We start from the raw sequence: 15370 nt of genomic DNA on the forward strand, positions 1-15370 counted from the left end.
TCGGCTCCTCTCGGAGCTCCACACACCACAGGATTTGCTATCAGAAATATTAAACATGTTCATGATCTACGATCTCCCCTTCCGACGCCTCCTGAGAGGCTCCGACCGGAAACAATCTCTCTGAACCCCCGGCACACCAGAGGAGGATCGGACCGAACTCATTACATACTCCCGACAGTCGGACCCTGTCGCCTTCGGTCAGGAGGAGAAGATCAGGGCAAAATTCAGCCTGATCATTCTGTAGTGTGTGGAGGCCTTAAGTATGAAAGTAGTGTGAGATAGGCCTGGGCGATTATATCAAATCAAATCAGATTTTTTTTATATAGCACTTTTCATATTAATAAAAACAACGCAAAGTGCTGAACATTAAAAACAGTCATAAAAACAAAAAGAATAAAAACCGCGCCATCAAACAGTATGCACCACACACACACTCACACTCACACTCTACCATTAATTCGCACAGAACAGAGGAGACATGGCATGGCACTGAGCATCTTAGGGAAAACGCCACCAGTGGGGCCCCCCACACCAAGGGAAGTCGAGGGTCAATTAAAACTGGGGCTCCAGCGCCCGACCCCCGACCCCGACAGACCAAGGGAACTCGCACACCAAAGTGTGGAGCTCCCAGGCCAGCCAGGACCAGAGGACCCAGGCACAGTAACCCCAGTGTTGGACCAGGACCAACTCCCGTGTGAAGGACCCCCCTCAGAGTGAAGGACCCCCCTGAGGAAACACTGGAATTAAACAGCTAAAACATAATAAAATATGACATGAAATTAAAATAAGATAATAAGATAGGATTATAAAGTAAAAAAAAAAAAAAGTAAAACAAGTTGAATGTGCATAATAAAATAGAATAAAATTACATAAATAAGAATGGAATAAGAGGACTATAAAAGGTCAGTTAAAAGCCTGATTAAAAAGGTGTGTTTTCAACCTCCCTTTAAAAATATCAACGGTCTCTGCGGTCCTGAGGTTCTCCGGCAGGCTGTTCCACAGGCGGGGGCCATAGTGGCCAAAAGCCGCCTCACCATGAGTCTTGGTTCTGGCTTTAGGAACACACAATAAGGTGCTGCCAGAGGACCTCAGGGCCCGCGAGGGTCGATAAGGTAAAAACAGATCAGCTAAATAAGAAGGCGCAAGGCCGTTAAGACATTTAAAAACTGTATATAAGAGAACCTTAAAATCGATCCTGAAGCGGACAGGGAGCCAATGCAGCGACTGTAAAACCGGTGTAATGTGGCTCCGCCCCCTGGTCCTCGTCAGCACGCGTGCGGCTGAGTTTTGTAATAGCTGTAAGTTTGAAATATTCTTTTTGGGAAGACCAGAGAGCAAGGCATTACAGTAGTCTAATCTACAGGAGATAAAAGCATGCATTAGCACCTCTGTACTGGCCTGAGAGAGAAACGGGCGGACTCTAGCTATGTTCTTAAGATGATAAAATCCAATCTTAGTTATGTTTTTTTATGTGTGGAATAAAATTTAGCTCAGAGTCAAAAATCACGCCCAGGTTCTTAACTGACTGTGCTGGTTTAAAATCCCGTAATTTTGGTAAAATCTTCTCTCTCTGACCTTCAGGACCGATAACTAAAACCTCAGTCTTGTCCTGGTTGAGCTGTAGGAAATTCACTGCCATCCATGACTTGATGTCTGAAATACAGTTAAAAAGGGTTTCTATTGGCCCTGAGTCATCAGGATTATATGATCGTAATTAGTGATTGCGATTAATTTCCAGTCGATCACAGTGATCAGCTGTGAGCACATTTACTCGATCAGACATGGCAGAAATGTGCGTGACCACAGCCAATCACAGGCGACTTTTTCCTGCTCAGCTTCCGCCTGTAAGTTGTCTGAGAAGTAAACAGAGATGAGCTGAATCGAGGGCAGCGAAGCCGAGGAAGTCAGCCATGCCTCGGCGTTTTCCTCTGAAGATGAGGCTGCTGCTGACAGGAAAGGCTGCTCCACCCGCTCCGCTGCTAACACACCGCTGCTAGCTCACCGCTGCTAGCACACCGCTGCTAGCTCACCGCTGCTAGCTCACCGATCCACAAGGAGTCTGGTCTTTTGAGTCCAGGAACTACTGGTGATACAGTTTGACTAACGGCGGTTCAGTTCTTCTCTTTCACTGAAAAAACGCTGCATCGCCTCATTGAACATGTCACCACATCTTGCCGCCAACGCTCTGTTTCTAACAACATGCAGACTGAGCCTGCAGCACTGCAGCCCTTCTTCTTCTGTGGTGTCTGTGTAAAATAGGGTTGAACATGCAAACAGCACACCAAGTGGCAGGAAGTGTAAATGCATTCGTCTGTGGCCGTGGTCTGAATGAGGATCTCCCTGGGGTTACTCCAAATGTTTCAGAAACCAGAATATTGATCTTAACACGAATATTGACTGCACGTAAACGTAGCCAGTGTCATCTTTCCAGGCCACTGCGCCGTACGAGCAACATTCTGAGAGGAGAGAAACGATTACTTTTGTCCATATTTTTATATTATTGTAGTTTTGTACTGTTACATTTTAAGTCTAATCTGTTCAATCTAGATTTAAATTTTGTACATTTGATGCAAGCATTAATGATGGCAGCAGCATATTTAGCATCATAACTTGAAAATAATGTTTACATTCTAAAGCACCTTCATTATCTCCAGGCGGTTTCTTTAGTTTTTTAATCTTTTATAGCAACAGGAGTCCTCAGGGCTGTAAACTGTCACACTTTAACTAACGATCGTTCAGTTCTTCTCTTTTACTGAAAAAACGGTGCAACGCAAGATTTTATTATCTTGGTGCTAGATTTTTTTTTTCTATTTACTGCACTGTTAAGTGAGATTGTTCTTATACTTTTCTATGTTTATATCATTTAATTTGCATTGCTATAAACCAAGTAGGTTTGTTAATGAAATGTTAAAGGACCTGTATCCTGCTTTTTTAGCTCGTCCAAACCCTAGAAATGGCATTAACATGGTAATAGTTTATTTTTGGCGCTAAGTTAAAGTCATTTTGTGTGAAATAAAAGATTTTCTGGGGCTAATTCTGAAACCCGGAAGAGAAAACGCTCTGTTTCACTGAAATCCCGCCTCTCCCCCTGTGGACTTTGACTGACAGCTACTTCAACCAATCAGAGCTTCAAAACAAATACGCTAGCTGGATTTAGCTCTTTAGCTCTAGCTTCTCTACACGGAAAGACACGCGAAACGTCTTTTCCTGTGAGAAACTCACCAAGCGCAGACCCTCCAGACCCTCCAGACCCTCCAGACCCTTCAGACCCTTCAGACCCTCCAGACCCTCCAGACCCTCCAGACCCTCCAGACCCTTCAGACCCTTCAGACCCTCCAGACCCTTCAGACTCTTCAGACCCTTCAGACTCTTCAGACCCTCCAGACCCTTCAGACCCTTCAGACCCTCCAGACCCTCCTGACCCTCCAGACCCTCCAGACCCTCCTGACCCTCCTGACCCTACAGACCCTCCAGACCCTCCAGACCCTCCAGACCCTCCAGACCCTCCTGACCCTCCAGACCCTCCAGACCCTCCAGACCCTCCTGACCCTCCAGACCCTCCAGACCCTCCAGACCCTCCAGACCCTCCAGACCCTCCTGACCCTCCAGACCCTCCAGACCCTCCAGACCCTCCAGACCCTCCTGACCCTCCTGACCCTCCTGACCCTCCAGACCCTCCTGACCCTCCAGACCCTCCAGACCCTCCTGACCCTCCAGACCCTCCTGACCCTCCAGACCCTCCTGACCCTCCAGACCCTCCTGACCCTCCAGACCCTCCTGACCCTCCAGACCCTCCAGACCCTCCAGACCCTCCTGACCCTCCAGACCCTCCAGACCCTCCAGACCCTTCAGACCCTCCAGACCCTTCAGACCCTTCAGACTCTTGTTCTTGCTTGACTGTTGCTTTCAGACGATGGTTAAAGTTTATCTCCATAATCAGAGTTCGAAAAAAGCAGCAACGCTGATTGCCGAGGGCCTGCGGGAGGGAGGGGGGCTCAGGGGAGCCATCTTCACCGTGTGATGTGATTATGGGAAACAGAGCGTTTTCACGATGTGGGAGGGGCTGCCTCTCTGAGCAGCAGAAACAGGAGGAAAGCTCAAACACACAGGGACGAAAGAAAAAAACGCTTTGGGGTGTTTTTGGTGAGAACAGAACTATATAACAAGGGTAAAACATACAAAAAGTGAATTTTGTATGATACAGCCCCTTTAAACTATTCTATAGTTTTAGTTTTCATTGCAGATGCTTTAAAACTGGTTAAAAAACAATATAACATATCGTGATTATAATTGAGATTGAATGATATAAAAAAAAAATCGTGATCATTTTTTTTGCCATATCGCCCAGCCCTAGTGTGAGAGTGAATGGTTGGTGGTGGGAGGGGCCGATGGCGCAGATTGGCAGCCTCGCTTCCGTCAGTCTGCCGCAGGAGAGCTGTGGCTACAGCAGGAGCTTACCACCACCCAGTATGGAGAGAATGAAGAATTCAGTGTAAAGCATCTTTGAGTGTCCAGAAAAGCGCTGTATAAAACCAATGCATTATTATTATTATTATTATTTTCTTCCCTCTTCAGATCATGACAGCTTGGGCCCGCCTCCTCATAAGAAGAAGCACAAGTCTGCAGACCGCTCTCCGACAGTGTCCTCTCCGGCGGCGGCCCACCCCACAGACACGGCCATGGGCCTCCTGCAGGCCATCACCTCCCCTCTTGCCACCGGTTCAGACCCAAACCCTCATCTGCACAAGAAGCCTTCCTACCCCTCCTTCTCGTCACACTCCTCCAAGGACCGCAAACGGGAGAGTGGCAGCGGTGGCAGCGGGTGCAAAGGTGGCCACTCCTTCTCTCATTCACGCCCCGCCTCCTCCTCCTCCTCCTCCTCCTCCTCCAAGAAGCACTCATCCTCCAAATCGTCCCTGTTCCATGGTGGAGCTCCCAAAGAGGAGCCTCTGACTCTCCGTGAGGCCGACGGGCTGAAGATGAAGCTCATCATGTCTCCAGAGAACGAGGAACCCAAGAGCTTCCCGTTCATGCCGCACTCGTCCAAAGGAAGCGTGAAGAAAGAGAAGAGCAGGGAGCGCTCACAACCTTCAAAGTCTCCAAAGAAGAAGCTGCTGCAGAGTCGTGAGCCACTACCTGTGGTGGGCAAGGAGGTGGAAGTGGAAGGTAAGCTCAACACAGCTCTCCAGCCACAGCTGTGTCCACTGTGTTAGGTCTTAAACGCTGCTGGTCTCTCTCAGGTCACTATGGAGGAGGCATGGCAGAAGAGAGTTCCTCCTCTGGAGGAGAGCTGGAGGCAGGCGAACTGGTGATTGATGACTCCTATACACACTTGTCCAAAAAGAAAAAGAAAAGCAAGAAAAGTAAGAAGAAAAAGGACAAAGAAAAAGACAGAGACAAGGAGAAGAGTGGGAAGGACAAGAAGCACAACAAAGCGTTCGGAGGTGAGGAGACAGAAATGCTGTCAGAGGATGATTTTCAAAGTTTCTCCGCAGCTCTGACTTCAAATAAGCCAGGAAAAAATGAAAAGATGCAGTTTGCAAAGTAAAATCTGTCATTTTTGTGCACTAAGTTGCCATTGTATACAGCTTGTCTTCGTATCTCTCTGTCTCTCATGGCAGTTTACAGATTTTCTGCTCACTGAGAGCGCAGGCAATCATTTGGAAACTAAGTAGCTGTGAGTCAGGTTCTATTGACAGATCTGAGGATGTGGTTGGTTGGTCTGTGACCACTTTGGGGAGAGTGCCTTCAATTTTATCTCTAATAGTTATGATTTTGTCATTAAGGAAGTTTATAAATCATTGCTGCTTAAAGGAATACTCTGAAGATTTTGGACCCACGCCCTATCCCGATCATTTACAAAGTGAGATAAGCTCATAAATACCTTTATTGTGTCTGTTCGTCCAGTGGCTGGATCCCAGCTGTTAGCATCGTAGTTAGCTTAGCTCAACTGCTGGAGGTGAAGAGAAGACAGAACCGGACTGACGAAGTGGACAAAATCCTCCTTCCAGTGGTCCAGGGGACGGCGTATTAGCACGTGAAGTAAACCGGAATGGTTATAAAACATTTTAAAAGACGTGTTTTCTTTTCAATCCGTTAAAATAGCGTTTTGATACACACAGATCTGCACAAGCATAGTGCTCCGCGGAAGGATATACCGGCGCACAGCGGCTGAGTCTATGCTGCTACTGCTGTGCTCCGGTGTATCCTTCTGCGGAGCACTGCACATGCGCAGGGGGGTCCAATGTCTTCGGAGTATTCCCTTAAAGGACCTGTATCCTGCTTTTTTATCTAATCCAAACCCTAGAAATGACATTAACATGGTAATAGTTTATTTTTGGCGCTAAGTTAAAGTCATTTTGTGTGAAATGAAAGATTTTCTGGGGCTAATTCTGAAACCCGAAAGAGAAAACGCTCTGTTTCACTGAAGTCCCGCCTCTCCCCCTGTGGACTTTGACTGACAGCTACTTTAACCAATCAGAGCTTCAAAACAAATACGCTAGCTAGCTTTAGCTCTCTAGCTCTAGCTTCTCGACATGGAAATACACGCGAAACGTCTTTTCCTGTTAGAAACTCACCAAGCGCAGACCCTCCAGACCCTCCAGACCCTCCAGACCCTCCAGACCCTCCAGACCCTTCAGACCCTTCAGACCCTTCAGACTCTTGCTCTTGCTTGACTGTTGCTTTCAGACGATGGTTAAAGTTTATCTCCATAATCAGAGTTAGAAAAAAGCAGCAACGCTGATTGCCGAGGGCCTGCGGGAGGGGGGCTCAAGGGAGCCATCTTCACCGTGTGATGTCAACGTGGGAAAACAGAGCGTTTTCACGGTGTGGGAGGGGCTGCCTCTCTGAGCAGCACAAACACGAGGAAAGCTTAAAGGGCAACTCCGGTTTTTTGACACCTGGACCTTATTTCTAGGTGTGTCATGCTCATTTACTCACTCAGACAGACATCGTGCAGCTCGGAGTCCTTCAGAAGTTATTTAGATCCAAACGATGTAGCCGCACGAGCGGGGGTGCCACAGCAATGGAGCGTTAGCGCAGGACATAATCTCTGCAAAGTCGCTCATTTCGGCTGTATTTTTCCTCCATCGGCGCTGGGTTGCCTTTCGGTCGGAAGGGGGGCCTCCGGCGGTGTCCCGTGGCCTGGCCCGGAGCGCGCATCCGCCGGGCGGCGGAGATCTGGATTCGGGGAGCAGAGATACGCTTCCTCCCGACAAGGAGAGAGCTCCGGGCCGTCGCGCGTCCCGCGGCCGGCGTGGAGCGTGCATCCGCCGGGGAGCGGAGATACGCTTCCTCCCAGCGAGGAGAGAGCACCGGCCTCGGCGCGCGCATCTGCCGGGGAGCGGAGATACGCATCCTCCCGGCGAGGAGAGACGTCCAGCGGCCCAGCGGCCGCGTGTGAGCCTTGCGTCTTCGCCGGTGTCCGAGCCTCCGTGGAGCAGCTGAGGGCCGTTTTCCAACTCGGCTCCTGGAAGTCAGACGCCGGGGCACCATGACAGCCGAGGCCGACTCAAAGTGCCTCTCTGCTGGGGAGAGGAGCTCTGCTACGTTCCCATGCGAGCTAATTGTGGCTAAGTTAGTGAAAACTGTCAGCTCTTCAGCTGACCCACCTGAAGACGGTAGACGAGCTGACTTTATGATAACACTGGCGACGGATGAAGAAATACAGCTGAAATGAGCGACTGTGCAGAGATTATGTCCTGCGCTAACGCTCCATTGCTGTGGCCCCCCCACTAGTGCGGCTACATCGTTTGGATCTAAATAACTTCTGAAGGACTCCGAGCTGCACGATGTTTGTCTGAGTGAGTATATGAGCATGCACACACCTATAAATAAGGTCCAGGTGTCAAAAAACCAGAGTTGCCCTTTAAACACGCAGGCACGAAGGAAAATAACGCTTTGGGGTGTTTTTGGTGAGAACATAACTATATAACAAGGTTAAAACATACAAAAAGTGAATTTTGCATGATACAGCCCCTTTAAGGCTGAGGGGGTCTGAGTTTCAACAGAGCTGGACTTCCTGTCAGCCTGGCTATGGTATTAAAGAGGAACCTGGGGCTGCTCTGGTTTTCTTCTATTCAGGATGAATAGTAGGCAGTTCCAGTTTTACGTAAAGTTTTTTTTATAAGTTCACAGACTATCTTTCCAGGCAGTACGAAATACTTCTAGTTGTGTTAGATGTCATTTCCTCTCTCGTTTTCCAGCTGATCTTTTTAATGTTTGCAGTTGTTTGTTGTACCATGGAGCTCGTCTCCTGAGGGTTCATGATATTACCTTCAGGGGAGCAGCTGAGTCCAGTGTGGAGCAGAGTGAAGCGGCCGCTTCATCTACGACTAACTCACCCTGAGTGGCGCTGATACTGCTGCTAATGCTAATGCTAATGCTAATACTGCTCTCCACTGGGCCAACAGATGGGAGTGAGGTTAATATTGATGGATCATTTCCTTGAATTTGGTCACATTATCCTCTGACAGACATCTTCTGAGTTTAAGTTTTTTCCCAGGTACTTTAAAACCAGCTGATGTAAACTCAAATGATAACAGGAAGTGATCAGACAGTACAGGGTTGTTAGTTGGTCAATGTCAATACCGTCGGTGAGAACAAGGTGGAGGGTGTGATTAAAGTGATGAGTAGGTTTATTCACCTTCTGTGAAAAACCAGTTGTATCAAGTAGTGAACTGAAAGCAATGTTAAGGCTGTCAGTGTCAACATCTATATGAATATTAAAGTCTAAACTACAATGATTTCATCTGAACTTAAAGGTCCCATATTATGCTAAGTTTCAGCAAGTTCAAATGGGTCTCAGAGGTCCAATACCAGTCTATTTGATGTTTTTTGCCTAAAAATCCAGTTTTTTCCTGGACTTCAGCCAGCCTGAAGTCCCCTCTCCTGAGCTCTGCTGAGAACAGGCCGTTTCTGGTCTGTAGCTTTACATTCTAATGAGCTTCTCTGACCACGCCTCCTCCACACCATATATGGGAGAGGGCGTGGCTCTGCTCTGGTATCACGCTGTAATGTTGACACACGCAGAGCCGCATGTCTGCTACGAACTCTGTAGTTCAGCCAGACCAGTTTGAGCCAGAGTCTGACCCAGAAGGAGAGGCCCCTGAAGAACTTCACTCTCTGCGGCTGCAGCAGGACGGTTCTGAACGGTAAGTTCTCGATATTATGTGTCCCTGATATTTTTCTTTTTACTTTGTTTGTGTGTGTTGTTGCACAGTAACTTATGCAGCCAGGTCACGTTAGCTCCTGCTAACAGTTACGTCTCCGCTGTCGTCTCGTTACTTGGAGCTCTTTTGTTGAATGAGCACGATTGTGAAAAGCTGATAGTTATCTGTCATGACTGTATTCTTGCAGTCTACGGAGAAACGGTGTCGTCAGAGGACTGTTACGAGCCTCCGCTGTCTGTTGACAAAGAAGGCCAGAAAAAATCTTGTTGTGATGTTTAGAGCAGAATCGTTTGTCATCACAGCTCCCTGTCATTTCTTTTTCACATTATGTACTAATTTAGCATAAATATGACTGTATCAATAATCTTTTAGTCAGTTTTCATAATTGGAGTCGGTGCACAGTGTTCTGTAAGCTACACTGTTCTCCATGTCCACATTAGACACATGCTATAAATTAGATATTTCTTGCACCTGAGGTGGTTATTAGGCTAAGGTTACTTCTGATCCACCTCTGCTTGTCCACTCATTTTTTGTTGAAATTTTCACTTTTCTCATTGAACAGGTGCACCTGTGGAAACTGCTACCATCCCCACAGAAGCTGAGAATATCTGCTGTTTGGAGATACCACAGGTAGCTTCATCTATACCCAAACTGAAAATAATTTCTCTTGATTAGGCTCCATGTTACATTTACAGTATAAAACACAGTACATACATTTACCTTCTGTAACTCCCTGTAGGTCACCAGACGGCTGCGGGAGGTGGAGGAGCAGCCGTCCTGTATGGTGGACCATCCTGGGTTGGAGCCTGTTTGCCTCAGTGTGTACTCTCTGCAGAAAGCCTGCCAAATGTATGGTGCTGACTGTGGTCCTTTACAGCTGAGAGGAATACACCAGTATGTTATGCTTTGTATCTAAATCAAAAATGTAGTCTTACTTTCCTTCTTAATCTTACATAATCTTACAATTGTAACAAAACAAGATGAATGTGAATTGATTTTGGGTTTTTTTTTAAACTGCGTATTTCTTCCAAAAGCCGTTGGTCTGTACGTCATTCATGTAATCACAGAGTCACTTCTGTAGACAAGCATTTATTGACATCACACACTTTACATATAACCCACAACATGGGGCCAGCCTATGACTGGCAATGACCTCCTCTGTGTCAGGCTGCTGAACTGTGCAGTGAGGTCCTCTGGAACGGGGATGGCCAGGACTGCCTCTGTGTGTGGAGCCAGGACTGCCTCTGTGTATGGAGCCGGATCCTTGAAGATTTCTTCAAAAATGAGGTCCATCATCTCAGCAACATACCCTGTTTCAGAAAAGACATGCACAAAGAAACTGTTGTTTTTGTTTTGTTTTTTTAATTTTACAATGACAGAGTTCTTTCCTAAATACGTCCTGGTGTTTGGCACTTTATCTAATTTACTGTTTTCACAAGGTTGTTTTTGGTGTGTTGAAGGTTCTTTCCAAAACACGTTTCGGTTAAAAAAATTAATAAAAGAATATGACACTTACGGAATGTTGGCTCTGTCTTTAGTTGTTTTGCTCTGCATCCTCCCTTCATGGCCTTTGGAAAGTGGACCTTGAAGAGGGGCACACCTTCGTTTTGGCTTGTGGTCGGTTGGCGTTTTCATTATAACACATGGCAGCCAGGTAGAGTCTGGAAGTACAGGAAAGAGAAAATCAAAGACGTTAACGCTGACAGACACTTTTCGCTAGACACTCACACAATTTCTATGTAACCAGTTATTTTACCTTTAATTTCAGTGAAATATAAATACCTGGAGAGTCTGCCCTCATGTCGCCACAACGATTACTTTGTCGTCCTGACTGAGCGGCTGCAGCATCACATCCTGCAGTGTCTTCCAGTGGCGAATGACTGCAGGCTCAATGAAGGATCTGGCACGCCGGCGAAACGTGTCATGAAAAAATACAATTTTTACTAAAGGGAGTCTTTCCATGACACACAGACAGTAATACATTACATTATAGGTGAATAGTATTATAACAGGTGAATGATTACTAACTTCATCAACAGTAAATGAACTACACTTGGCTACAGACCTTTACTCCTGACATGAGACTGTAGAGTCCTCCAGGACAGGTGTGTGCCTCCAGAACGGGTCTCCACTGGGTCAGCCTGGCAGGCAGCATCCCTCCATGCAGGAACATCTGTGGCTGCAGGTGATGTGCTGGCCTGCATACAGGAAACAGAGGTTACACCTGCATCTTCTCAAATACATAGTTACAACAGCAACAAATACTGCGAAAATGACATGTGCACAGCTCCATTACTTGCTGCAGTTCTGACAGCACCTTTGTTTACTGTCTTTCATGATAGGATGAACTGATTCATCCAGGTGTGTCTGACCAGTTCATCCTGTCATGAAAGACTGGAAATAAAGGTTCTGTCAGGACTTCAGGAAGTAGTGGAGCTGTGCATCTCGACCACTGTATACCCCCTTTCACTTATTCCCTGTAATTCAACTACTACTACTATCAGGGAACAGAAACTATCGTTAGCATCTTGGTGCTAAGTAAAGGCTAATGCCTGAGGAGGTGTACATTATCACCGTCCGCATCGTCCACACATTATCCCTTATGTATACAATGCTCGTTTTACATGAAATATATGTTCATACGGCAGTGTTTACTGCAAGGAAAGAAGTTTGATTGGGGGGTGGGCGGGGGCGTGTGGTGTCGCTGCTAACGCTGCTAACGGCTAACGCTGCTAACACTGCTAACACTGCCGTGTTCGACTGTCGGAGAGTTTTTTTTTCTCTCTCTCTGGTGGAAACCCTGATACGTCTTCTCTTCAACGTCCCCTGATATTATTTACCGTTGTGTGTTAAAGTACTATGAGGAGAGGACTCTATGTTAGCAACAGTAACTTACGTTAGCTGCCATGCTAAAACCACTTTCAACAGGCTACAACACTCGGAAGGACGATATAGTAAAGCAACATAACATGGTAAAACTTACAGCTTCCACGTTTGTAGCTTGGTCACGGACAGTTGGAACCGATCCAGGCTTTAGCTTCAGCTTCTTGGCGAATCCTGATGTAAACTGGCCCTCGTTGTGAAAGCAGTCCGGAGTGAAGTGGTGAGCACACACACACAACTTCTTAGGCGTTCTTGCGGGTGCATCTCCCTCGAAAATGAAATGAATCCACTGGGCCCTCAAACCCTCAGACAAAGGAGGCAAAAACTGACTGCGGTGCTGGCAGAGCAGCCGACAACAGAGCAGCTGCCGGGCTTCGCATGTTCCTTCGCCATGTTTACTGAACCAGCAGCGTTTTCCGGGGTGCTGAATAAACATTAGTGTGGCGGTGTTACCAACCTGAGGAGGAGCGCTTTGGGTTTATGACGCCACAAACCAGGGAATTTCAAAACAGAGCGTTTGAGCACACATTTTCAGAAAGGTGGAGCAAGCAAGAGAAGGAGAGAATAGATTTTTCTCATTTTGGGGGGGTTTGTGCACAGGCTCAGGACGCATATTACTGTTACAAAACCATTGTAGTGGATATTGCATTATATGGGACCTTTAAGAAAGACACACTTGGTTCACTGTGGCCTGATGCTCCTACTCGTGAAACGCCATCTCGTTATCCTATTACTAAAAGGAAAGCTTCTTGAAATGTTGTCGCTCCCCTTCATGGTAACCGTTTGTTGTACCAGGTACCACAACAGAGGAGTCACTAAAAATGGTTCTTTTGGTACTACCCACAACTTTAGCCAGTGGAAACACACAACCACCCGTCACATAGCCTACTGCCACAAGCTGGAGAATGGAAACAGGCCTTTGGTTTGTGTTATGAGCTGTGACGCTGTGGCACAGGTTATCCATCTGCTTGCTCTCCCATCAGACTCATCACGGAGCCACAGTCACTCCCACCCCACCGTTACCCACAGTGCCGTTGGGCCCATGTACGCCATGGGCACGCCCATCCCCCCACACCACCAGCAAGGCAGCGACACTGTTCCAGAGAAGAAGAAGAAGAAAGAGGAGAAGGACCGGGACAAGCACGACAAGGACAAGGATAAGGTACGGTGGAGACAGAAGCTCCAGACGTTTCCTCTCATCGGTTCTTACCTGGCTGTTTGTGTTTCAGCCCAAGAAGAAAAACACCACAGCCTATCAGGTGTTCTGCAAGGAGTACAGAGTCAACATCAATGCAGAACAGCCAGGACTGGGTGAGCAACCATTCTTTGTGTGTGTCTTTATATAGGTTAAAAAAAAAAAAACAAAAAAAACATGCTCAACAGAAGCAGGACTCAGTGGTGAATCAGGTGACAGCAGTTATATTCTCGGCTCTTTCAGTGTGATTACACACAGTAACATTTAATCAGTAACATTCCTCTTCTTCAGCCTCCTCCTCACAGAGCACCTCGCAGGTTGCCAGTGTAGAAGAGTTTACTTGATTTTGGACAGTCATGGGGTTTCAGACCTGCAGGGCATGGAGCACTGCCTGCGCCTCGTGCTCTGCCGGCGTGGTGTGCACGGGCGACGTGTGGCGCAGGGCCAGGATCGCGTGCCCCGCATGGTCATAGCTAAGGGGTGAAGGTTTGGGCGTCCATATTGGCACATTTAGTGCCTTATGACATTCACTCGCATAATGCAACAGACAGTTGCCCGTTTGGATCGCTGAGGCGCCACTGTGGCTCCACAGGCTCACACTGGTGAAGCCAATGGCGCTGTGACACTCGGCTAGTGTAAGCATAGAATTTAGCCAACCATGACAAGGTCGGACACAGCTGTATAGATATTTTTCTTTTGCCCCTGATTTTCCAAAATTGGCTGTGCGAATCACGGGTGCACGGACAGCTGCCTGAAATACTGTATTAGCGTCAAGCTGAGGTGACCAGGGTGGGAAGTGTCTCCGGCGGGTTTGTGGGTGTGCTGAGACCGGGAGGACTGGCTAATTGATACAAGGAGAGCAGAGAGCAGCCAATGATTTCCTTTGGCGGTGGTGATCACTCTTTGCAGAGCTCTCCTGTCTGTGGCTGTGCAGTGCCCCCGTTGTACTACTCAGGGATGCAGGTGCCAGGACGCTCTCCATGGTGGTTCTGTAGACGGTCAGCTGCAGCTTTTGCTTCAGGGTGTTTCTCCTGAGCACTACCAGGAAGTGAAGCTGCTGCTGGGCCATCTTCAGCACATCCATCATATCAGAAAAGCAGGAGAGGTTGTTGTTGAGGTGGATTCCTAGGAATTTGTTAGACTGAACTCTTTCAAAGGATAAGTTCGGTTTAAACAGTTTTCATGTTTTATATATATATATATATATATATATATATATATATATATATATATATATATATATATATGTATGTATATATATATATATATATGTGTGTGTGTGTATATATATATATATATACATATATGTATATGTGTATATGTATGTATATATATATATATATATATATATATATATTAGGGCTGTCAAAAGATTAAAACTTTTAATCAGATTAATCACAGCTTACAAATTAATTAATGATTAATCACAAATAATCGCAATTTCCAACTGTGTCTGAAATATATCCTTTTTGTCCTGTATTGCATTAATAAAAAAACAACAGGACATGATTATATATATATTTGTGTTATATTTAAGGCTCCAAATAAAATAAATATTCAAAAAACTAAATCATGCACACCATAACATAATGTCTGTGTGTGTAGTGTATTTGTACGTGCTCTGCGTGTCGCCGCACGTCGGCGCACCGCGTTGCACGCCACGCTGCTCCTCGCGTCACCACGCCGTACCGCTACACGAGCTGCACGCTTGCTGCAGGCTCTGCGCGTCACCGCACCGCTCCGGGCGCTGCACACCGCGCTGCTTGTCATGGCGCGCATGCGTTAAACTGCGTTAAAAAATTTTAATGAGATTGATTACATAAATTAATTAACGCCATTAACGCGGTATTTTTGTCAGCCCTAATATATACATATATATATATATGTTTGTTTCATATATAAAACTGTGTTCTCGCCACCCCGGCGGTATTGTGTCTGTCTCCTTCAGCTCGGGTTCTCTACCAGAGGCCTGGGAGCTGGAGGGTGAGAGGTCGGCGACAGTTGTCGAGCAGGGGGGGCTAGCGAGGGAGCGAAGCCAAGCAGTGCGCTGCTCAAACGGACCGTCACAGCGTCGCACCCTGGCCGGCGCCCCCTATGGCTCGGCGCCCTGGGCAAGTGC

The 15370-nt window shown here is 46.9% G+C and overlaps 1 protein-coding gene and 1 long non-coding RNA gene across 3 annotated transcripts in view; both read left to right on the forward strand.

The window, feature by feature from the left end:
- LOC115385351 (HMG box-containing protein 4-like) overlaps positions 1-15370 on the forward strand; it is a 30306-nt gene that overhangs the window by 11069 nt on the left and 3867 nt on the right. For both annotated transcript variants that reach the window (XM_030087333.1, XM_030087334.1), the window contains 4 exons: positions 4576-5166; positions 5241-5444; positions 13040-13218; positions 13286-13367. In XM_030087333.1, coding sequence (XP_029943193.1) covers positions 4576-5166; positions 5241-5444; positions 13040-13218; positions 13286-13367 — 1056 coding nt within the window. The remainder of the gene's footprint in view (positions 1-4575; positions 5167-5240; positions 5445-13039; positions 13219-13285; positions 13368-15370) is intronic.
- Positions 7895-11003, forward strand: LOC115385352 (uncharacterized). Its single transcript, XR_003931119.1, has 3 exons — positions 7895-9155; positions 9736-9803; positions 9913-11003. It is a non-coding gene; the product is annotated as an uncharacterized LOC115385352 (long non-coding RNA).

This window comes from Salarias fasciatus, unplaced genomic scaffold, assembly GCF_902148845.1.
Source record: "Salarias fasciatus unplaced genomic scaffold, fSalaFa1.1, whole genome shotgun sequence".
NCBI lineage: Eukaryota > Metazoa > Chordata > Actinopteri > Blenniiformes > Blenniidae > Salarias > Salarias fasciatus.